The sequence below is a fragment of the Arachis hypogaea genome, chromosome 3, assembly GCF_003086295.3.
Source record: "Arachis hypogaea cultivar Tifrunner chromosome 3, arahy.Tifrunner.gnm2.J5K5, whole genome shotgun sequence".
In the NCBI taxonomy this organism is placed as follows: Eukaryota; Viridiplantae; Streptophyta; class Magnoliopsida; order Fabales; family Fabaceae; genus Arachis; species Arachis hypogaea.
In genome coordinates this window covers 133,650,401-133,673,857 of record NC_092038.1, presented here as the reverse complement: position 1 = coordinate 133,673,857, position 23,457 = coordinate 133,650,401, and the positions used below count along the sequence as shown (strand labels likewise).

The 23,457-nt window shown below is 38.3% G+C and overlaps 4 protein-coding genes across 6 annotated transcripts; 1 reads left to right on the top strand and 3 right to left on the bottom strand.

The window, feature by feature from the left end:
- The first annotated feature begins 340 nt into the window (after window positions 1-340).
- LOC112733962 (protein PLASTID REDOX INSENSITIVE 2, chloroplastic) lies at window positions 341-3,378 on the top strand. Of its 2 annotated transcripts, none has more exons than XM_072227873.1 (4): window positions 341-759; window positions 838-936; window positions 2,550-2,769; window positions 2,878-3,378. In XM_072227873.1, exons 1-3 carry the CDS (start codon window positions 514-516, stop codon window positions 2,739-2,741), a joined length of 537 nt encoding a protein of 178 aa, XP_072083974.1. In that variant the 5' UTR covers window positions 341-513; the 3' UTR covers window positions 2,742-2,769; window positions 2,878-3,378. The 2 variants fall into 2 exon arrangements, with proteins under 2 accessions (XP_072083974.1, XP_025638888.1); XM_025783103.3 differs by having other exon boundaries at window positions 344-759; window positions 2,997-3,378.
- On the bottom strand, window positions 2,155-5,693 carry LOC112733961 (uncharacterized). 2 transcript variants are annotated; one of them, XR_011877704.1, is made up of 4 exons: window positions 3,848-5,693; window positions 3,584-3,732; window positions 2,438-3,211; window positions 2,155-2,323 (listed from the first exon to the last, which is right to left on the bottom strand). XR_011877704.1 is itself a non-coding variant. In XM_025783101.3 (3 exons), the coding sequence occupies exons 1-3, from the start codon at window positions 4,158-4,160 to the stop codon at window positions 3,101-3,103; spliced, it is 573 nt and encodes a 190-aa protein (XP_025638886.1). In that variant the 5' UTR covers window positions 4,161-5,693; the 3' UTR covers window positions 2,155-3,100. The 2 variants fall into 2 exon arrangements, 1 of the variants encoding a protein (XP_025638886.1); XM_025783101.3 differs by having other exon boundaries at window positions 2,155-3,211.
- Window positions 5,694-6,186: 493 nt separating this feature from the next.
- Window positions 6,187-8,240, bottom strand: LOC112733958 (uncharacterized). Its single transcript, XM_025783100.2, has 2 exons — window positions 7,557-8,240; window positions 6,187-7,121 (listed from the first exon to the last, which is right to left on the bottom strand). Exons 1-2 carry the CDS (start codon window positions 7,915-7,917, stop codon window positions 6,586-6,588), a joined length of 897 nt encoding a protein of 298 aa, XP_025638885.1. The 5' UTR covers window positions 7,918-8,240; the 3' UTR covers window positions 6,187-6,585.
- Window positions 8,241-19,093: 10,853 nt separating this feature from the next.
- On the bottom strand, window positions 19,094-22,520 carry LOC112733956 (methylsterol monooxygenase 2-2). Its single transcript, XM_025783098.3, has 8 exons — window positions 22,430-22,520; window positions 22,018-22,217; window positions 21,084-21,221; window positions 20,387-20,532; window positions 20,136-20,255; window positions 19,811-20,023; window positions 19,638-19,718; window positions 19,094-19,498 (listed from the first exon to the last, which is right to left on the bottom strand). The coding sequence occupies exons 2-8, from the start codon at window positions 22,045-22,047 to the stop codon at window positions 19,411-19,413; spliced, it is 816 nt and encodes a 271-aa protein (XP_025638883.1). The 5' UTR covers window positions 22,048-22,217; window positions 22,430-22,520; the 3' UTR covers window positions 19,094-19,410.
- Window positions 22,521-23,457: the final 937 nt, after the last annotated feature.

The window sequence follows — 23,457 nt, the reverse complement described above, 5'->3', positions numbered from 1 at the left end:
TTTTTATGAACTAAATGTAATTAAGTTAAACAATAAATAAAAGAGAAAAATCTAAATCAATTTCCTGACAATTATCTCGAAAGACAACCAGGCTCCTGACAAAAAAAAAAATTTCAACCTGACCCCTGACAAAAAAAAATCCAACCCGGCTCCTGACAATTACCTCGAAAGGACAACGAGGCCCCTGTGTCAAAAAAAAATTATCAGAGACCTGATTGAGTGTTTTTTTTCTTGGGGGCCTCGTTGTCCTTTTGAGATAATTGTCAGGGGCGATTGGGTATTCACTCATAATAAAACTCAGAATAATGTTATATATAACTGATGTTTGACCAATTTAATTAACAAAAAGACGTAGTATTATTATTCATTTAGAGTTTATTTACTTTATTCCCTTGGTAAGGATGAGAAAAAAAATTGAAAAAAAAAAAAAAACAAAAGTAGCAGTGTGGTAAATTGTAGTACGAGCTGGAAATCTGAAGTTAGCGGCATTTGAATTGAAGTAACTAGTATCCAATGAAGCTTTTCAGTTCCGTTGTTGCTTCTTCTTCTTCTTCTTCTTCTTCTTATTCATTCCCTACGACTACTCTCTATCCTCTTCCTGCTGCTCTTATCCTACGCACTCCCTGCCTTATTCTGCGCCACCCTCTTCCACTCTCTCCTCCCTCCCTCTCCGCCAGAACCACCCTCCCTCGCACTCTCAGCGCTTCACCCACCCATAACCACGCCTATCCCGCCCCAAGCCCTCATTTTGCACAATTTGTAACTGCACTTTCTTTCTTTCTTTTTTATTTTTTTTAAGTTTTTTGTTTTTCTTATCTATAATTTTGGATGTTGCAGGAAACACGGAAGTTCAAAGTTGAGCTCTTGCAGAAGCTTTCAGATGACACAGATGAGTTTGGGAATGACCTTGATGCTGTTGTTGACGTCTGTGCTCAGGTCAGTGCACCCTTTTTTTCACGCCAGAAACTTTGCTTTTTTACTTAATTAGTTTGGATAGAGATTTCAAATTACTTCAATTATGTATTTAGAGTGTTAGGTGTTTGGGAAAATGCTTGAACTAGAGGAATTATTCATTGGAATGTCACTTTAAAGTGTTTGAATTACGTAGGACTTGAATGCAATTTACTTTGTCATTTTCTTTTTTCCCATTATGCTTATAATATAGACAAAGTGTTAATGTCAACATTTTAATATGATTTGATGGTTGGGGTTATAAAATAGTATTGCTTCCATTTTACTGATTCAAGTCTGGTTTAGACATTCAGTATTCAGTTCACTGTTCCTTTCATTGTAGTTGTTGCGATGTTGATTTGAAAACCAATATATATGTTAGTATATTGTGATGATGCCATTGCTCCACAATTTTTTAAGTGTTGTACACATTCACACATTTCTCCATTACTCATAATGAGTGATTCAACTAATCTCAGTTGTTGAAATATACTGGTTGGTGTGTTCTCAATATGAATCTCTTCTTCTATTTTCTAATTAATTTTCTTTTTTGTCATTTTTTCTTTCAAGGTTAATGTTAAGTTGTTGTCCTGTGTCTCATAATCTTATGTTGCATGCAAAAATTGGTTAATTGAACTGCTTGAATCTAATGACCCTCAATAATAATAACTTGCTGAGTTGATTATATTCATGCGAGGAGAAATATACTTTTGGATGATTAAGATGATGGAAGTGCTAAACATTGTTCAGAAGTGGAATTTCTATCACATGGAGAATTCTAAATTTAATTATATAGATTTATTCTTTATTAACCAATATTTGATGGGATGAAATATCATAATAAAATGAAAATTAATAAGCATCATGTTATGAGTTCTCATTGCATACATTCACTGATTTACCAGGCTTGGGGATTAACTTTGATATCCCAGGTTTATGATTGTTCTTGTTTGATACTTAACTAGTTATAGACGTTGCTTAATCGGATGGCAGGATTTCTGGCCTATTCTTTATAATTTGGTACCCCAAGATTGATTTCGAAAGCTATAACATCAACTTCTATTTAATTTGGATTGACATTAATATTGGCTTCTTAGTGTGAATTGGAATTTTCTATCATATACATATTATAGGCTGATTTGCTTAAAGAGCACATGCATCAAATTACCTGGTACATAAATGAGATTATTGTTACACGCATGATTAAAATGAAATACTCATTTATTGAATCCGTGATTGAGCTCCTACATCAATGATGAATATTGCCCTAACCATTTTCAGGACATAGTGGTTGATAAATATTGGCTGAGTGATAACTATCTGTTTCATTCTGCACTTCTTTCTTTTCTTTTCTTTTCTTTTCTATCCTGATCTGCAATGATAAATAATCAGCAGCATATTGTGTTAGACATCCTTTATCAAACCGTTTCTCTTTCTATTTTTCTGACATACTTGGCCCAAATCTGGCAATATTTTGACATACTACCTCCTATTGAGGCTTGGGTGATTTGAAGCTACGAGTAGTCTCTTGTTTTCTTCAACCATATCTGTTTTAGATTGAAATGTTTACCAGCCTTGGTTTTTGGTCATACAATCAGATATTTCATGAGTTTTTGTGCAAAGAGTATGGAGGTCCTGGGACATTGTTGGTGGAGCCATTCACTGATATGTTGGTAGCTCTAAAGAAGAAGAAGTTGCCAGGAGCAGCTCTGGCTGCAAGGGCATCACTTTTATGGGCACAAAGTTTTGTTGATGAGGATTGGGAAGTTTGGAACTCAAAGCTGAAGTGACTTCCACTTCATAGTTGTCATTTCCAATGTAAGAATTTTTCCTTTTTCTAGCAACATATGGATCCTTTAATTATAACAAAAACTTCACTATTGGTAAATTTTGACATTCACTACTTTTTTTTTCCTTTGCTTTTAGTGCTTTACAAATATGTTATCATTGGAACATGGTTGTTATTCACTTTTTGAGTATGAGATTGGTGATGGAAGAGAACTATCTAGTTTTAACCTCTGTTGAATCCTCGGCCATGTTATCAGGGTCAGGAATTCAATGAGGGGGACCTTCTGTGATGAAAGAAAAACTTCATGTGATGTTCTGAAGCGCTGTACATGTTAGCCACAAGCCCACAACCTAGCAAGGTTCAAATTCCGGCCTCTGAGATGCTCTGCAAGGAGGGGCGCCACGGTTTCATCTTCGATGCCGGAGGATTTACCGGAGCTGCTCTCAGCTTTTGTCTCTCTGCTCTGGCTGTCTGTAATTCATTATGCAGTTTCAGCATCAGCACTCATGGATGATAGAGATTCAAACTTATAAAACAAAGACAAATATTTGTGTTTGAATTATAGTTTCTTCTAAAACACGGATATTCTAAGATCTCTTTCTATATATATATATATATATATAGTCTAGGGTTGCTCATATTACAAGATCCAGCCGTTGTTTTTTGTTATATCAGTAGCACTTTAAGGAAATCATATATCACCAGCAAGTATAGTGTTTAAGCATTTAAAATTTCTCTTTTAATAGAATATTATTCATGGAATAGTGGTTAACTATCACATTACAAATTAAAAAAAAAAAGAGTAAAAAATCAAAAGAAGGGTAGCTGAAGCAAACTGCAAACCTGATATGTACTTCCTGTATTCAAATTCTCTTCATTTTCTCCAACTGAGCTTTTCTTATCATGATGCACTGTTTGCACCATCTCACTTGTCTTCTCCAATGGCTTTCTCAACTTTGCAAGCTTCCTTGCTCTCAACACTTTCACAACATCTAGAAAACCAGGGAAAAAAAAAATTATTCTCAGGAAATAGAAGCCATGCAAACACATATACATAGATACATATATAGAATCACACATATACCGGCATCAGATAAAAATAAATACCTTGAGTGGTGATGAGGCGGTATGCATGGCCAAGAGTGAGAGTCTCATTAGGCCTAAGCAGCTTGACATGAGTAACAAGCAGAGTGCTGTTCTTGTTGTTGATGTTGTTGTCGTCTTCAATATGATTCTTGTTCTTCTGTTGTTGATGTTGAGCTTCTTCAGCAACAGGCAATGGAATAATCAAAGAAACATAGTGACCTGGGTTGTTCCTCATAACCTCAGTTGCACTCACTGGCCAATACAGCCTCTCCATCTTCCCATTTGGATGCTGTATCACCAAAGCTGCAGCATCCACTGCTTGACAATTCCCCATTTCTCTCTCAAACAATAACCAAAACGGTTCTTTCTTCTTTCTTTCTTTCTTTATACACCGTTTTTTGATCCTATAAGTGGAGTTGCCAAGTGCCAACTAACTTATGCTTACTAGGCAACTCAATTTTAATAGCCAAAGTTTGCATTTATGAAGAGTGGGGCATGACAAAAATATTTTGTGGACTTTGTTATTTGAAACTTGTCAATCTTGTTATAATAATGAGTATGTGACAACTCATTCCTACTACTATTCACAATATTATTTTATACTATATGGTACGATTTGTATACTTATTATCTATGGGAAATGACTGATTGGGCACCGGCACCGGCCTCCTGAGCAAGAGAAACTGCCACGTGGAGAGTGGACAGAGGTGGATGATGTTGACGCCGACGGGGTCCATGATTAGGTGTGAGGTTTGTTATAATATAATAATATAAGCTTTGATGGCAACATGATTTTAATAATGATAAGGAAGAGGCTAATTAAGTAAGTAACTAACTAACCCAAGCGTGCGTGTTAACAAGATTCTTTTTAGTTTGATGGCATTGGACACAAGGACAAGGCACTATCTCTTTCTTCATTACAGAAATTTCAGTTAAGGGCTACTACGTAATTCGGTTGCATAGATTTTGTGCAAGAAAAAAAAAGAGACTATAGTGGAATTTCACCAACTCAATATAGTGAATTCTATAAGACTTGAAACATATTTTAGGTGAATACCAAGTACTTTTAGTAAATAATGGTCTCGTTATAGAAAATAATTCAAATTTTGTTTCCATTATCGATGTAAGAGTTCATCGTCCTAACTATAATGAAATGATAGCAACAAAGAACATTGTTTTCCGTGGGGAATTTTAATATAGACGCAATTGCACAATCTTTTTCTTGAATGCTACGAAGTCAAATGTGATTTATGTAACTTCAAACTTCAAAGTGATCCATTATATGGCAAAACATAGTTTAGTTCCTTCTTGAAATATGTTCCTAGCTGGCTATACTTTGGATATCCTACAGCTTTCAGTAGTGTGACAAAGAAAACATACTCGTTTTCTTGAACCATTTGTCATTATTAATAGCATTAGTATGTAGAGGTGTATAGATACTTAATTAAAAACGATTGCAAATTTTCCATTTATCAAAACCAGCACATACTTAGATCTAGTAACATTAATTGTTTTAGGGAAAATGACAAGGTGAAATATGATTAACTAAAATTCACCATTATATTGCGTTTCATCTTAATTTTTGTATGTACTTAAATCTTCTTTTATCAGCTTATACTTATATGAGCTCCTATTAGTACTATTCATCATTTTTAAGAAGTCTCTCCATGTGTCTGTCAACTTCTATCCCCATATATATCACATAGAGAAAAAAAAAAGCTTAATAAAAATATACATAAGAAAAAGGGGAGAGAGAACAAAATCATTTTGTCTTGTTCAACAAATTCAAATGATGGATGGGATGAAACACTGACCTTCTTAAAACAAGAGGTACTAATATTAGCGAAGATCTTTGACTAATGTAGATGGAAATAAATATACCATGAGTTTGCACTATCATAGCCTCAAGGCTTGTGATTTTCTTCTTTGATTCACATGGGAATGCGTTTGCGCGTGGAAATAGTTTGTGATGCACGTGAGGTGTTGGGATTCATAAGCTGTGAGTATTAATTAAGAAGTGGACTACTACTTGTCCAAGCATGACTCATGGGGGGATCTACACCCTACAGACTAGTCTTTCATATAATATTGTTGAGATTTGACCTTTTACGGCCATCAATATGGAAGCCACCAAATCAAATCGTATTTGTTGGGGCCTCATATTATGTGTTTCACATTATAGTAGTTTACTGAACAACCTACAGAATTGATGATTCATATTTGCACCGTGTAGTTGGTGGCAAATCCTATCTTTATGGTTGTTTCAACACCTTAATGTTAACATTAGATGCAATTCTTCATTCGTAATATCTATCTCAAGAGCAATGATATTTGAATCCACTTTTGTGGATTTATACCACTTTTTAAACCACAAATGAAGTTGATATAAAATTAAGTATAGCAGTTCCAGAAGATGGTATATACATAATACACTACACACTAAAAGATCCAGTGCCTGAGAAGATAATCTTCTCTGGTTATAATCAACTCATCATATATGACACAAAATATTATATTGCTCAATCTACACAACTTGTATATAAAGTCTGGACTAAAATCCCTACAGATATCTGGACACAGTAATAATTCTAGAAACAAAAGCAAAAATGATATACTTGTGAACCACCCTTGTAGTCATACTAGTGATTAAGAATACCTAGAAAAGGATCACAAATATCATCACAAAAGATTAAAGAAATAGATAGATGGATAGACCTCCAAAATACTTGTTTCATAGAAAGGGGCAAAACACAGAATTTCTAATTTGCCCTTGGGGTTGCCCATTCAACTCTTAGGATGAGATTGTCGTACCCATAACCATTGAGTTTGTTGATAGCTCTTTGTGCATCTTCCCTGTTCACAAAGTTAACAAAGCCAAACCCCCTGCTCATGCCTGTCTTTTGATCAATAGCAACATATACTCTGCTCACAGCGCCAAAAGGGCGGAACAGCTCCAGCAAATCGGGCTCTCTGGTGTCCTCCGAGAGATTGGTGACCCTCACAGAATTCTCATCATTCCTGCGCTGCCTCATATCCGATCCGCTCCTCTCGGCACCCGCCCTCATACCAGGAGGCACATATGCTCCCTTGGTCGAACCAGATGCAGGAGTCGGGCCATCTGAAGTTGGAGGCCTATCGACAAATCCCTCTGTTGGCTGCACAAGGTCCTTGTAAGGACACCGCGAGGTCCAATGGTCACCCTTCTTCCCACAAGTCCTACACACCATAAGAACAGCACCCTTGTTGATTTGAGATAGTGAGTCTCCAGTAGCCTTTGGCTCCTCTGATTTCGCACCTGTTTAAAAAAGAGATATATGCAAAATTACTCTAATATTAATGGTAGATTAATCCACAAAAGAAATTTGTCTTGTCCCATTCATTAGCTACATTTCAGCTCAAGTGAATTATAATAGCAACTACCACAAAGGTGAAATGCCACTATTAATGGACTAAGCACAATCCTACACACCATAGTTTCTCCACTTAGCTCAAGCAAACAACCTAGGAACCCTAATTCCTATTTCCTACTTAAAATCTACCAATGCCATTAACTTTACAAGGTTTAAGTCAATTCAAATTATCCAGTGGCTTATCTTAAAAACTTGAACGAATGTGGAAGGCTAAAGTCTAATTAACGAATCATGTGATGAGTTAATCAAAGCAAACCAAATCAAAGTAGGCACACACAAAACCCTAACTAAACCCTAGAGAGAGAGAGAGAGAGAGATACCTAGGGGCTTGGGGCGCTCAAGGACGATCTCTTCAGTGGAGACCATGGTAAGGCGGCTGCCGACATCCTCGTGAACGGCGTCTCCGAACTTTTGCCATTGTCGGCGGAGGATGGCCTGCTTACTGAGGCGGGCGTTGGCGAGCTTGCGGACGCGAGTAGTGGTAGTGATCTTGAGATTGTTGCCTAGGTCGTCGAACTTGTACTCGATGACCTTCTTGATTCCATTCTCGTCAGGACCTATCACCTGCTTCGGCGGGAGGAGGAAGTCAAGGTCCTCGCCGTCATCCTCCTCCAGCTCCCACCACCGCATCTTCCCCTTCTCGGCTTGTGATGCTGCTACTTCCTCCTGTGCCGTCGCCATCGATTCTCTCTCTCTCAGGGAGTCGACTCGCTCTGACTCTTCTGACTCGGTTGTTATGTGTCAGCTCCACCGCCAATATGGCAGACCACAGAAAAGAGTCAGACGCAGAAGGAAAGGAACGACGAACGAGGGGATTGTGAAATCCTGCTTACAGTTTTGGGCCAATGAGGCGGTGCATTACATTTCCCTCTTTTTTTTCCAAGGAATAATATAATCGTGGGCTCATACTCAGGCCCAAATCTTCCATACCCAATCAGAACAAAATTTTTGGGCAACATTGGTGAAATTCATTACCAAACAACATAGCTAGAGACTTAGTGATCAGCCTCTTATCTATCGAAAATCAGTATGTTATTGAGATAATAATTTAAAAATATTTTATTTAATTTAATATTATTTATTTATTTTAAAATAATTAATAAATATAAATTAAAATAATTTTAAACGAATTTAAACTGATTTTTATTGTTTCTCAAATATATTTTGGATAAAAAAATGAACTCCAACAAAATTGGAGATTAACTGTCTCTCGATAGTAAGTGTTACGGTGGGTAACCGGAGATTATTGGGTTGGATTAGTTTGGCTGGCTCAATCGTTGGAATGATGGAGTATCCAAGCGGATTGATGCTCTAAGGCCCTCGTCCGACTTCGGTGTGAGAGAATGGGGGGTGGTACCTGCAAAAACACTCCGATGCCAAAGTCAGCAAAGGGAGCAAAACAGGTCTAGAGAGTATTGGGCTTAGAGGTACCTGAGAAGTGTCAGGGTATTTATAGTGGTGAACCCATAACCACCGTTGGTGTAGTTCCGTTATTCATGGGGAATAACCATCCCTTTATCTTAGGGAGGTTGAGATATGGCTCCAGGAAGTGGGTAGAGAGATTTTAGGGGCAGTTTCTCATTTGAATGAGTGTTTATCTGCCAACTAATCTTCGTCCCGACTTCTTTAGATCAAGTCGTGGTAGGAACCGACTTCGTGGGGTGAAGGTCGGTATAGAGCGAGGCTTAATCCTTTGGATTGGGCCTTTCGTTTGGACCTGGGCCTTATCATTGGGCCAGGGTATGAACAGTGCCCCTGCTCGAGCCCAATTTCTTTTAAGATGTGGGTTCGAGTATTCTACTCGGGGTCGTAGCCGATTTGGGAGGGAACCGACGTGATTGTTCGGGACCGACGTGTCTTTCGTGACTTTTGGTTTTCACAGTTACATCTAATCAAACGTCGCGTCCGTTAGGGGTTTGCGTAGGTTTTAATTACCTTGGTAACGGTGCGCCCATTAATGACCGCTTTCCGTTTTTACCATTATGCCCCTAACGTGCCTATAAATGCCTTCCCTCTCTTTTGTTGTTTCGTTTCTGCGTTTTTCAAATTTTCTTCTCTTCTATACGCGGGGCGTTCTTTGTTTGAAGGCTGGCATCTTCCTCTACCTTGTTTCCAGGCAAATGTTAGTCTTTTTTTCCTCTTCTTTTTTATGAAATGCTTCTGTTTGCATGTCTTTATTCTTTAGATAGAGAGAAGTTGATTCGTAGGCTCTGATTCCGTATTCCCCTTAGAGACCATGTTTTTTATTTTCTTTTCTTTTTCCTTTGTAGGTTTCACTCACCTTTTTAGAAAAAGAAATGTCTTCCATAGAAATTCTTGCTCAGTGGGTCGATGTCACAGTCTTAGGAGAGGAACCTTTGGTTGACACTGATTTTATTATTGACATTCGCACTCGTCACCGGCTCTGCACCTCTGATGAGGATGAGCCAAAGTATGAACTGCTTGCCCCGGGTCCGGAAGACCGGGTTTGCTTCGGGAGGGCTACTGAGACGGCCCCTCATTTCTTCTTTATGTATGAGAGCATGATTACCCGTTTGGGTGTTTTCCTTCCATTTTCTGATTTCGAAATTGCTGTTTTACGTCACTGTCGTGTTGCACATACCCAACTTCACCCCAATTCCTGGGGTTTTCTGAAAATCTACCAGTTTATCAGCCATGCTTTAGACTTTCCGACCTCTTTGAGAATTTTCTTCTATCTCTTCCACATGACCAAGCCCTTCAGTGGGCAAAATAATAAGCAACAATGGGTGTCTTTCTGAGCTATACAAGGTCGAAGAGTTTTCACCCTTTTTGATGAATCCTTTCATGACTTCAAAAATTATTTTTTCAAAGTTCAATGCGTAGAGGGTCACCACCCCTTTTTCTTGGATGAGAATTCTTCCCATCGCTTTCCCTTGTACTGGTTTGAGGCTTCCCCCTGTGAGAAATATGGTTTGGAGGATCTGGATGAGGTGGAGGCAGCCATTGTAGGGTTCCTCCGAGAAGTATGGGGAAGGGCCCCATATCTGGATACCAAAAAATTTCTCCAGGGGTCGTCGTCTTTTGTCCAGACACAACTAGGTAGCTTTTATCTACTTTGTTTCCGACTTGTTTCTACCGACTTGAAGTTTACCGACTTGTTTTACTAATTTGTTTTCTTTTACAGAGATGGCAAGGAAGAATTCTAATGAGTCTTATCAGAGAGTCCAGGAGGCCAAGGCGAGGTCTCGCGCCAGAACCGGTGGTGTCAGGGTAACTAGCTCTCCTCTTCCTCTTCCTCCCCCTTCCCGAAATTTGGGGACTCCTTCTCAACCTATTATTATCCCTGCTTCGGCTTCTTCTCAGCCATCCCCTCCTCCCCGACCTTCTCCTGAGCCAGAGAAGAAGAAGCGCAAGGCTTTAGAGTCTGACTCTTCTTTTGAAGGTGAGGCTAAGGTGGATGCTCCTGCATTTATCCGAAAGTTCATCTATCCCCATACCCGTATAGGTATGGATGATGTTTCTATTTGGAACCACCTCACTATTCTGGCTGAGGAGAGCATCAGGGCGGCGGGGATTTGTGCCAAGTTCCTTGATATTTTTGAGAAGACTCCTCTTAACTCTCTGGGTTCAACCTCTAAGGTTGAAGAGTTGGAGGGAAGGCTTCTCATATATCAGAAACATGAGAAGGAGTTGAAGAAGGAGGTTGCCAAATTGAAGGAGGAGAGGGATGGACTCCGAGAGAAGGAGAGCAAGTTACAAGCCCTATGTAACATGGAGGAGGGCTTGAGAAAGAAGGCGCAGGAGAGTTATCAGAGTTTATTTGAGGACCTTGTGGCTGTAAGGAGGGACTTGTTGAACTCTTGGACTGCCTATGCCGAGTTGGAGGATTCTATTGCTGAGGGGGCCGAGGAGGCCTGGAGGATTTTTAAGGAGCAGGTCGGAGTTCTTGCTCCCAACCTGGATCTCTCTCCTTTGGATCCTGACAAGGTCATTATTGATGGTACCATAGTTTATCTCCCAGCTCCCGAGGTCGTCACCGAGTCAGATTTGAAGACTCGGGGGTAGAGAATCATTGAGTCCCCTCCTCGTCAAAAGGATGTTCCGAGTTCCTCAAGATCTCACGGCGCCTCTTCTCCGACTCCTATGGACACTTCTCTCCCTGGTTCTGATGGCACTCCGACTCCTCTTCCCGACTCTGGTGGTGATCCGACTACTCCCTTTGGTCCTGGTGGTGATGCTCTTTAAAAATTTGTTGGCTATATGGGGGCCCGGCCTGTGGGTTCCCTCTTTTTTAAACTCTTTATATTTGTGGTGGTGGTATATTGACATTTGCCTTGGCCTTTTATGGCCGTAAACAAAAATATTTATAATTGCCTTTTTTGGATAAGGGTTTTATTTAACGAAAATACCCTTTTTGGTATCACGGTTTCAGCTACCTTTTTGTGTGCATGCTTTCTGATTTTGATTTTTCGAAGTCCCTTTAATCTTTTCTAAAAACCTTTTGCTTGTCTGTCTTTCTAAGTCTTTCCGCTTTAAGGACTTTGGGACAACCTTTAAGCTTTTTCCTAGGTTTTTCGTTCTCTTTTTTGTTATTTCTTATACTCAACTTTGTTTTATTGAGTTTTATGACTTAGGTTATTTTTGCGATGCGCTTTCTTTTTTACTCGGTTTTTTCATTCCAACTTATGAGTCGGAATGTCTCCGAGTTTCTCACGATCAACTTTTATAACCTCTTTACACCGACTTGTACCTCGTCGTTTTATCCTGACGACCATCTAGGTCGGTTCATGGATTTTCACGTTTTGTCGAGCTTAAGTTGGCGCGTTTCGTAGGAAAAATAAACTAGAAGGAATTTATAAGAGATATTGTAAAAGATCTTTATTAATTTGGGAAGGTACTTTACCGCTACTAAGGGTTTTTAATAATCTTTTCCCCCTTAGCCTCTACTATGATGCCTCATTAAAAACCCTTCTTCAGAAAAAACCCTTTAATGTTTGGGAAAAAATCGTGAAGTTGGGAAAAGAGTACATCAGGGAGTAGAGTTCGCTTTCAACTATAGTACCTTTTCATATTACAAGCATGCCACGATCTTGGTAACTCGGCGCCGCTTAGGTTGGTCACCTTATAATAACCTTTTCCTAAGACCTCGCTAACTTTGTAGGGTCCTTTCCAATTGGCAGCGAGTTTTCCTTCCCCCGATTTGTTGACTCCTATGTCGTTTCTGATTAAGACCAGATCGCTTAGTGCGAAACTTCTTCGAATGACTTTTTTGTTGTATCTGGTAGCCATCCTTTGCTTCAGCGCTGCTTCTCTTATCTGGGCTTGTTCTCGGACTTCGGGGAGCAACTCGAGCTCCTCTTTATGCCCCTGTATGTTTCCGATTTCGTCATGGAGAATCACTCTTGGGCTTTGTTCACTGATTTCTACTGGTATCATAGCTTCTACCCCATAGACAAGTCGGAAGGGTGTTTCTCCAGTTGCAGATTGGGGTGTCGTCCGATAAGCCCACAACACTTGGGGGAGCTCCTCTGTCCAGGCTCCTTTTGCATCTTGTAGTCTTTTCTTTAGCCCCGCTAGTATGACTTTGTTGGCTGCCTCGGCTTGTCCATTTGCTTGTGGGTGTTCCACCGAGGTGAACTGGTGTTTGATTTTCATACTGGCCACTAGGCTTCTGAAGGTGGAATTGGTGAACTGGGTTCCATTATCCGTGGTAATGGAGTGAGGTATCCCATACCTTGTGATGATATTTTTGTAGAGGAACCTCTGACTTCTCTGGGCGGTGATGGTGGCCAATGGTTCTGCTTCTATCCACTTTGTGAAGTAGTCTATTCCCACAATTAAGTATTTGACTTGCCCTGGCGCCTGGGGAAAAGGACCTAACAAATCCATTCCCCATTTTGCGAAGGGCCAGGGAGAAGTTATACTAATGAGCTCCTCGGGGGGAGCTATGTGGAAATTTGCATGTATTTGGCAAGGTTGGCATTTTTTCACAAATTCTGTGGCATCTTTCTGCAAGGTCGGCCAGTAGAATTCAGCTCGGATTACTTTTCTGGCTAGCGACCTGGCTCCGAGATGGTTTCCGCAGATCCCATTGTGGACCTCCTCTAGCACTTCAGTGGTCCTTGAGGTCGGTACGCACTTCAACAATGGCATTGATATTCCTCTTTTATAAATGATATTTTTAACCAGAGTGTAATATTGTGCTTCCCTCCGAATTTTCTTGGCCTTTTTTTCCTCTTTGGGGAGGATGTCGAATTTTAGGTATTCGACCAGAGGATTCATCCATCCGAGATTTAGCCCGGATACCTCGAGGATATCTTGTATGCCCTCTGCTTTTACTACAGAAGGTTCTTAGAGAGTTTCCTGGATCAGGCTTCTATTATTCCCTCCTGGCTTAGTACTTGCTAATTTAGAGAGGGCGTCTGCTCTGCTATTGAGATCCCGAGTTATATGCTTAACTTCGGTTTCGGCAAAGCGTCCGAGGTATTCCAGAGTTTTTTCCAGGTATCTCTTCATGTTTGGGTCTTTGGCCTGATACTCTCCATTTATCTGGGAGGTCACCACCTGAGAGTCACTGTATATCATCACTTTTGTTGCACCGACTTCTTCTGCCAGCTTCAATCCTGCAATCAGGGCTTCATATTCTGCCTGGTTATTTGAAGCTGGAAATTCGAATTTGAGGGATACCTCTATTTGAGTTCCCCTTTCATCCGCCAGTATTATGCCTGCACCGCTTCCTGTTTTATTTGAGGATCCATCTACATAGAGTTCCCATGTAGTTGGCTTTTCCTCTTGGTCTCCTGCGTACTCAGCTATGAAGTCAGTGAGGCATTGGGCTTTGATTGCTGTCCAAGTTTCATACTTCAAATCGAACTCGGAGAGCTCTATTGCCCATTGAACCATTCTCCCCGCAACATCCGTCTTTTGGAGGATTTGCTTCATGGGTTGGTTCGTTCGGACTCTTATTGTATGTGCTTGAAAGTAAGGCTGTAGCCTTCGTGAGGCTATTGTTAAGGAGTAGGCAAACTTCTCTAGTTTGTGGTACCTTAGCTCGGGGCCTTGTAGAACTTTGCTGATGAAGTAGATTGGATGCTGTCCGACCTCGTCCTCCCTTATCAGGGCTGAAGCGACAGCTTTGTCTGCTACGGACAAATAAAGGACGAGATCTTCCCCGACTAGAGGTCGGGTTAGGATTGGCGGTTGACTCAAGAACCTTTTGAACTCCTGGAATGCTTCTTCGCATTCCGGAGTCCATTGGAACTGGCATCCCTTTCTTAATAAAGAAAACAGTGGAAGGGATTTGAGTGCTAATCCTGCCAAGAACCTGGAGAGGGCTGCAAGTCGGCCGTTCAATTGCTGAACCTCTCTTAAGCAAGTCGGGCTCTTCATTTCCAGGATAGCTTTACACTTATCGGGATTTGCTTCAATCCTTCTCTGTGTTAGCATAAAACCTAGGAATTTTCCAGCCTCTACCGCGAAGACACATTTTGCGGGATTTAGCCTCATCCCGTGTAGCCTTATGGTGTCGAAGACTTGCGAGAGGTCTGATAAGAGGTCGACTCCTTCCTTGGTTTTTACTAGCATGTCGTCGATGTAGACTTCCATTAAGCTCCCAAGGTGAGGGGCGAACACCTTATTCATCAGCCTTTGGTATGTGGCCCCTGCATTTTTTAATCCAAATGGCATGACCACGTAGCAAAAATTAGCTCTGGGCGTGATGAATGATGTTTTCTCTTGGTCTGGCTCATACATCGGGATTTGGTTATATCCCGAGTAGGCATCCATGAACGACAAGTATTGATATCCCGAGCTAGAGTCTACTAGGGTATCAATACTCGGGAGTGGATAAGGGTCTTTGGGACATGCTTTATTTAAGTCGGTGTAGTCAACACACATCCTCCAATTGCCGTTTTGCTTCTTGACTAGAACTACATTTGCTAGCCATGTTGGATATTTAACTTCTCTAATGAAGTCGGCTTCTAGGAGTGCCTGAACTTGCTCTTCCACCACTAGGGCTCGTTCCGGGCCGAGCTTGCGTCTTTTCTGTTGTACAGGTCGGGATCCCGAATGTACCGAGAGCTTGTGGGACATGAGCTCGGGGTCTATCCCGGGCATGTCGGAAGCCTTCCAGGCGAAGAGGTCGAAATTGTCTCTTAGGAGCTTAGTCAACCCTTGCTTCAGGGTCTCCCCTAGGTTGGCTCCTATGCTGGTATTTCTTCAGTTTTTCCTCCTGGCTGTGGTCGTAGCTCTTCTTTGGCCCTTGCACCACCGAGCTCTATGGTGTGAATCTCTTTGCCTTTTCCCCTCAGGTTCAGGCTTTCATTGTAACACTTTCTTGCCAATTTCTGGTCTCCCCGCACTGTTGCTATTCCCGCAGGTGTCAGAAATTTCATGCAAAGATGGGGGTAGACACCACCGCTCCGAGTCGATTCAGGGTGGTTCTACCGATTAGGGCATTGTATGCTGACCCTACGTCGATGACTATAAAGTCTATACTCAGAGTTTTGGATTTTTTCCCCTTTCCGAAGGTAGTGTGGATGGGTATAAATCCTAGTGATTTTATTGGCGTATCGCCTAGCCCGTACAAGGTGTCGGGGTAGGCTCTTAATTCCTTTTCATCCAGCTCCAGTTTGTCAAACGCGGGTTTGAAAAGGATATCCGCCGAGCTTCCTTGATCTACTAGGGTTCTGTGGAGATGGGCATTAGCTAGGATCATAGTTATTACCACTCGATCGTCGTGTTCAGGGATTACTCCTTGCCCATCCTCTTTTGTAAATGAGATAGTGGGGAGGTCGGATGATTGATTTCCGATCTGGTATACTCGCTTGAGGTGTCTTTTGCGAGCGGACTTGGTGAGTCCCCCTCCTGCGAATCCTCCTGAGATCATATGTATATGTCTCTCCAGAGTCTGCGGTGGTGGGTCTCTTCTATCCGCATCGTCTCGCTTTCTCTTCCCATGATTGTCCGACCTTTCTATGAGATATCTGTCAAGTCGGCCTTCTCTGGCCAGCTTTTCTATCACATTTTTAAGGTCGTAACAGTCATTTGTCGAGTGACCATATATTTTATGGTACTCACAGTAGTCGCTGCGACTCCCCCCTTTTTTATTTTTAATGGGCCTGGGAGGTGGCAGCATTTCAGTATTGCAAATTTCTCTGTATACGTCCACTATAGAAACCTTTAGAGTATAAGAGTGATATTTCCTGGGCCTGTTAGGACCGAGGTCTTCTTTCTTCTTGGGCTCCCTTTCTTTCTCTTTTATTGAGGGAAGGTGCCCAGGTCGCCAGCTCGACTCTCTCAGCCTGGCATTTTCCTCCATGTTGATGTACTTTTCAGCTCTTTCTTGTACATCACTCAGGGAGGTGGGGTGCCTTTTTGATATGGATTGTGAGAAGGAACCTTTCCTAAGTCCATTTACTAGCCCCATAATGACTGCCTCGGTGGGCAGGTCTTGAATCTCTAAGCATGCTTTGTTGAATCTTTCCATATAATCTCGTAGGGGTTCTCCGACCTCCTGCTTTATTCCCAGGAGGCTCGGTGCATGCTTTACTTTATCTTTCTGAATGGAGAACCTCATCAGAAACTTCCTCGAGAGGTCCTCGAAGCTGGTGACCGACCTTGGAGGGAGACTATCGAACCATTTCATCGCTGCTTTCGATAAGGTGGTCGGGAAAGCTTTGCAGCGCGTTGCATCAGAAGCATCAGCCAGATACATCCGACTTTTAAAGTTGCTTAGATGATGCTTTGGATCGGTGGTTCCGTCATAGAGGTCCATATTGGGGCTTTTAAAGTTTTTTGGAACTTTTGCCCTCATTATGTCCTCACTGAAAGGGTCCTCCCCTCCTGGGGGCGACTCTTCTCGATCTTCACGGGAGTTCCGACCTCTGAGGGAGGATTCTAATTTTAAGAGTTTTTTCTCTAACTCTTTTCGTCGATCCATCTCCTCTCTTAGGTGCTTTTCTATCTCCCTTTGTCGCTCCCGTTCCTGTTCCAGCTGTTCCAAGCGACTTTGGTGGACATGGACTAGCCCCATTAGTTCAGTTGCGTGGGGTGGTCCATCCTTTTCTGACTCACGCCCCTCCGAGAAATTTGTCTTCGGATTTTTAAATCCGAAGGTTCCTTCCCTGTGTTGGTCGTTGGTTTCCTGGTGAGGGGTCAGGTCTACGTCGTGGTTTCCGGTATCCAGATTCTCTTGTTCGGAATCTGATGCCACATGACCGTCTTCCTGTGACATGTCCGCCTTTACTGGTTGATCTCTCGGGTCCCCGGCAACGGCTCCAATGTTACGGTGGGTAACCGGAGATTATTGGGTTGGATTAGTTTGGCTGGCCCAATCGTTGGAATGATGGAGTATCCAAGCGGATTGATGCTCCAAGGCCCTCGTCCGACTTCGATGTGAGAGAATGGGGGGTGGTACCTGCAAAGACACTCCGATGCCAAAGTACATACAATTGAATTAGTCATGGTGATTAAAGGTAGATATGCCAGTTGTAGACGAGAGTTGAATGCATAATTTAAGACAAAATTACAATAGACTAAACAGTATCTTCTAATTCCATATATTCTTAGATCGGGATTTTATTTAAACAGTATAATCAATCACAATAATTAATAACAAATAAGAATGGAGATATGTGTGCTGTAGTTTTAGAACAACGTGCAATATAATTCTTTCATCGAGTTTTTTTTTAATATGCACTAGTTTGTTGCTGGTTGTTAATCAAAATAAATATTGATAATAGTATGAGCACAACCTTTCAAAAAGAAATTAAAAAAAATAGGATAAAGTATATTTTTTGTCTCTGAAGTTTGACAAAAGTTTTAAAAATACTTCTAAGTTTTATTTTGTTTTAATTATGTCCCAAAAGTTTTCGATTTACATCAAATATACTCGTGACGGCTAATTTTTCAAAAAATTTAAGACCAATTCAATAACAATTTCATAAGAACAACCCTCAATACAAGCAATTCAAGCATAATTTTCATGCGTTATTGTTAGATTGGTCTTACATTTTTTAAAAATTTAGCCGTCGATGGTATATTTGATGCAAATCGAAAACTTTTGGGACAAAATTAAAACAAAATAAGACTTAGGGGTATTTTTAAAATTTTTGCCAAACTTTAAGGACAAAAAATATACTTTACCCAAAAAAATATTATACGTGCAAACATATTTATAGAATAAGATTGATTCTAAGGTATCATTAGAGGTTTGAAGTTGTCAATAAATTATAATTCAAATAAAAAAGAAGTTTGATAATTTTTATATCAAAATAAATTATAATAAATTAAATATTATTTGGGTTATATTATTAAAAATTATTTTCAGATAAAAAAATTACTGAAAAAACATAAATTTAACTAATTATTTTATATTATCTTATAATTTTATTATAAATTTTAATAAATTTTTTTTAATACTCTCAGTACTCTTTAGTACTCTAATAAAATTAATAGAATCATAATACAAAGCACAAAAAATAACAATAACGGTAAAAAAAATTCATATAAACAAAAAATAATAAGAACTTTATAAAAAATAATATGCATGAAAAAGTAATAGAGAAAAAATATTATAAAAACAACAAAATTCATGATATAAATAAAGCATAAAATCGGTAAATAAGAAATAAATTTCAATTTAAAAGAAGTGAACATAAAAGCTAGAATTCTTAGCTTTAGGTAAACGCTAGCTTGAAGAATAGAATACGTAATTTTTGGCTTTAGCTAGTCGTGGGTTTGATGATAAAATTGCGTTTGCCTTTAAAGGAAGAAAAAATAGATAAATATAATAAATTTATATTTAATACTCCAAACGCTAAACCAAACACAAAGAAATCCATATAAACAAGAGTGAGAATGAAGCTTAGACTCGAGCTTGAATAGGCTTAACATGTGAAGGAACAGCTACTTTCCTTAAATAAACTCCCTTAAAATCAAACAATACAAATGATGTGCGCCAACAAAGAATAGGAATTAAGAATATTAGACGCACAATGGGGATAAAACCATCCAACCAAAACTAATGTCACCGAATTCTTATGAATAACAAAGGCATAAATGTCCAAAAGAAAGCCGTCTGCACACGTTCTTGACAAGAAACAACTAAAAACACACAATAACACATTGAATACACGATATTTTTCTAATTTTACCCTCAGGATGAGAATTCAAAATTCTAATTTCTGCAATGGTTACAAAGAATTTGCTCCATCATTTTTTCTTTTGTTCGCTGCTGAATTCAATTTCTGCACTCTTGGATGCTTTCAACTTTCTGTACCCTATATCAGTTTCGAATATCCTATTATAGTGGAAAAAATGTCACGTTAACATTGTCAGCCATAAGAAATGGAATATCCAAAGCATTAACAAGTCATAGTCAGACCATCTTATATTCTAAAAACCAATACCAATACCTTTAAAGAACGTTGAAAACTTACCGGTCCATGTAAGTGAATGTTGATGAATAGTTTCCGGATTTTGTGTACAGCAACCGGTGATGATAGTCATGAAAATCAGCACTAAAAGTGAAGAAGCAAGGTTTTAAAGAGCGTACTAACTAAATATATCAGAAAAATGATGATGTCAAGTGAAAAAGGAACATGACACTCACCCCCCGTACAATGGCAAGAAATTCGAAGGACTCCATGGAAAATGGTAACCACAGTGTGCTTCAACTGTCTCAAGGACTCTAAGAACCATCCATAGCCAAAGAGTTATCAAATGAGGCCCAGTGACAGCAGGACCAACAATGGTAGCAAATCCAAGGAAAAGTATCTCCGCAGGATGAGCATATTCAGAAGTAAGTCCAAATGGTGTAGCATATCTTCACAATATAATGAAACACCTTGGTAGTTTAAGTAATAGGGCAAAATAATTCATAAATAAAGAAAAATAATAAGCCAATACGACATAATACACATAATATTAATACTTACTCATGATGAACACTGTGTACATGCTTGTACAACCATTTTGTGTGCAATACCCTATGTCCCCAGTAGAATACAAAATCCTCCAAAATGAAGTAAAAGATTATTTGAGCAAGAACTACTCTCCTGTCAAACCAAAATTCGATCTTGCTAAGTAAGCTTACAGGAAAGATATATTCTAAACGTTCACATAAAATTCCTATTTTAAAAGTCATTAGGCCAAAATAACCAGGATGTTCTAAAGAACCTGAAAATACCAGGATGGAAGTGGAAGACTACTCCGCATGCCCATGTATGTAAAAACAGGATATGAAAAAATCATAACAGGTAGGTTGACACCGAAATGATACAACAACAAGCGAATAATACATTTTCCCTGGGAGGAAGGGCTGTTAATTTTTGCCTGCATGAAAACAAGTATTAGCAACAATTGTAAATCTTCGCGTTGAACAGACTATACAGCAAATGAAGGAAGATGATCGGGATAGTGATCTAGTGAGCAGCATATCAGGCATATGCAATGGAGTAAACAGAATATAGCTACAATAGAAAAATTTCAAATTCTCTCCCAAATTGGATATAAGTATATATCAAAATGAACTAAATGGCTTCTCAAAAGGTTGACATTTGACAATCAACAGCAAGTGTCATTTCAAGGCCTTCTAATATATAAATAAAGAGTACATTGCTTTAGTTTTTATGAAGTCAGAATATATTATTTTAGCACAATGTCAAAACAGGGAAGAAGCAAATAATTGGTATCAAGAACAAAGAGTCATCCTATGGCTTGGGTCCAACAAGACCAAACAAACTACATTGTAGCAGTTAGTTCCTTCTATAAACAAATTTCTTAAGCTCCTTTGGAGAAAAGCATGAAAACAAAACACAAGGCATCTAATATCTAGAAAAAAACACTAAACCAATTCTACACTTTAAAGCAGAATAAGAGAAAACCTGAATTTTATACTTGGTCAGCCACCCAGCCCTCTCAAGCCATATAAAAGGAAGTCCAGATAAGAAGAAAACACTTTCGTGTAGAAAGAAACTGCCCAAACATGCTAGCTGAAAGTCGCTGAAATGTGTGATCAAATACTGAAAGTGCAGCACAGAAAAACCAGTAAATTCCATATCTTGTATCCATTACATATTTAAAAAGAAGAAAAAACACCAATTCTTCTATCATCGTAAAATAGTGATCTACAAAACGTATGACAAAGTTGTGAGATTTTCATCAACAAATTGTCAATTAAATTCGTATCACATCGAATTGCATCGCTCTTCAACCTCTTCCAAAGATTCAACCGTTACTATAAAAAAATGTGAGATTCAACAAATTTATTGTAGGTGAGTGAATCAGAATCAGCTCAAATCTTATGTTGAGCATCACTTCAACTGTACAATGCTTTCAGCTGTCATAATTTATTGGGTCCTTTTTAATAATTATTATAATCTGAGCAAGAATTAAGGTGATAATATAATAAATATTAACATGAAATATCCATAGAGTATGATCCAGCAAGCATTATGAACCAAAAGTGTCAAAATCAGAATGCAATCAAACAACCATCATGGTCCCTACGTGACAACGCAGTCCTGAACAAACGCATTATGATATCACACTCACACACCATCATCAACTCGCTGAAAAATATAAATAACTTTTTTTATATAAAAAGAAAAAAAAGATAAGTTACTGTATCTGAAATCGATTACTGAAAAGTGAAAACGCATGTGACAAGATCATAATGCCTTTTAAAAAATGAAAAAATTAAAAAAATAAGCAAATCTAGTACTAATCTAGAGGGAAGAAGCGGAGAAGAAGGAAGAATGCGAAAAATATAGAAGCTGAAAGGGATAAACAAAATGAAAAGAAAGAAAGAGAGAGTACCTGCCAGGCAGATTCGATGACGGATGCCATAGCAGAAGGCACTAGAAAGTGTAGCGTGGTGGAAAGTGGTGAAGAGAGAGAAAGAGAGTATAAGTGAGTGAGAGACTATGGGTCGAAGTGAGGGAAGAAGAGGCCAAAAGGAAGGGTGTAGATACCAGTGAGGAACAACCACTAGTGTAAAGACGGAGATATACACATATGTAGGTGGGTACTCCCATGAAGATATTATAATTGTCTTCATGTGATGATTTTTTTTTTTGACCCTTAGATGATGGAGTGTAGGGTTAGATTTTGATATGTTATAAAAGTGTTGTTTTTATTTGAAGTGTGGCCAAATCAATAAATCACACTTTTATACAAAGCATCTTCATAAAAAGATGTTTTTTGCATCTTCATTTGAGTAGCTCCCTATAAATAATAATCAAGACAGAGTGGGAATCTCAATCTTCCCCGTCTCATGCTTGTATATATAGCATTTTTTGTTTTCATTATATTCTCTGCATAGGGTTTATTCTTTTAATGATATTTTTTTAAAAAAATTTTATAAAAATAAAAGTAATTTTATGTTTGGATATTTTATATACAAAAATATTATTATTTATTAATTGTGTTTGGATAAGATAAGATAAAAGTATATTTTATTTATTATATTAAAGATATTTTTTTAAGAAATAAATATCTTTTAAAAAAAGATGTACAGTGTAGCTTTTCAAAAGATATATTTTTTATTTTTTTAGTATTTTTATTTTTATTATTAAAAATTTGCCAAACACATTAAAAAAATAAAAAATAATCTTTTTTTATTAAAAAAATATTTTTTATTAATTTAATTATGCTCAAACAAACACTTAGTACTTAATGTACTCATTTTTTATTTATAAAAAATTATTTATATATATATATATATATATATATATATATATGTATTATTCTTAGGTATATCAAAATAGTTATACTCTGTTATTTTTAATTAAAATTTTTATTTTTTAATATTAAAAACTTTTTTAATAGATTTTATTATTGAAATAAAATCAGTGTATCTTGTATATAAAATATATTAATTTACATATATTACTAATTAAATTTTGTATTAAATAACTTTATTTTTTTAAATATTATATGTATTATATATTGTGGTTAATTGATAGTTTATATTTTTTATAGTATAAAAATTCTAATATTATATTCTTTTGATGTTTATGTATTTATATAAATATATATAATTAGAATTTTCTATTTAATTTAAATATATTCACACTCAATCAACACTACAAATGATAAATTAGATATTGTGATTTTTCAAAATTTATTGAACTCTCGATTTTATAGACACGGCTCTTCAAAAGCTATAATAATTTGGTTTGATAAAATAAAGTAAAAATTGTTCTTAAACAAAATATTTATATATATATATAACTTTATGTGTGTAGATAATGTTTT

Bases quoted from the DNA above. Each gene is read 5' to 3' on its own strand.
- LOC112733962 (XM_072227873.1), top strand. From the start codon at position 514: ATGAAGCTTTTCAGTTCCGTTGTTGCTTCTTCTTCTTCTTCTTCTTCT. The intron at 760-837 runs GTAACTGCACTT...TGGATGTTGCAG, and splicing joins GCCCTCATTTTGCACAATTT to GAAACACGGAAGTTCAAAGT. The intron at 937-2,549 runs GTCAGTGCACCC...TCATACAATCAG, and splicing joins TTGTTGACGTCTGTGCTCAG to ATATTTCATGAGTTTTTGTG.
- LOC112733961 (XM_025783101.3), bottom strand. From the start codon at position 4,160: ATGGGGAATTGTCAAGCAGTGGATGCTGCAGCTTTGGTGATACAGCAT. The intron at 3,733-3,847 runs GTATTTATTTTT...CTGGTTTTCTAG, and splicing joins CCGCCTCATCACCACTCAAG to ATGTTGTGAAAGTGTTGAGA. The intron at 3,212-3,583 runs GTTTGCAGTTTG...AATGAATTACAG, and splicing joins ATACAGGAAGTACATATCAG to ACAGCCAGAGCAGAGAGACA.
- LOC112733958 (XM_025783100.2), bottom strand. From the start codon at position 7,917: ATGGCGACGGCACAGGAGGAAGTAGCAGCATCACAAGCCGAGAAGGGG. The intron at 7,122-7,556 runs GTATCTCTCTCT...TTTTTTAAACAG, and splicing joins TGAGCGCCCCAAGCCCCTAG to GTGCGAAATCAGAGGAGCCA.
- LOC112733956 (XM_025783098.3), bottom strand. From the start codon at position 22,047: ATGGCATCCGTCATCGAATCTGCCTGGCAG. The intron at 20,533-21,083 runs GTTTTCTCTTAT...GTTTTCATGCAG, and splicing joins TGACCAAGTATAAAATTCAG to GCAAAAATTAACAGCCCTTC. The intron at 20,256-20,386 runs GTATTTTCAGGT...TTGGTTTGACAG, and splicing joins AGTCTTCCACTTCCATCCTG to GAGAGTAGTTCTTGCTCAAA.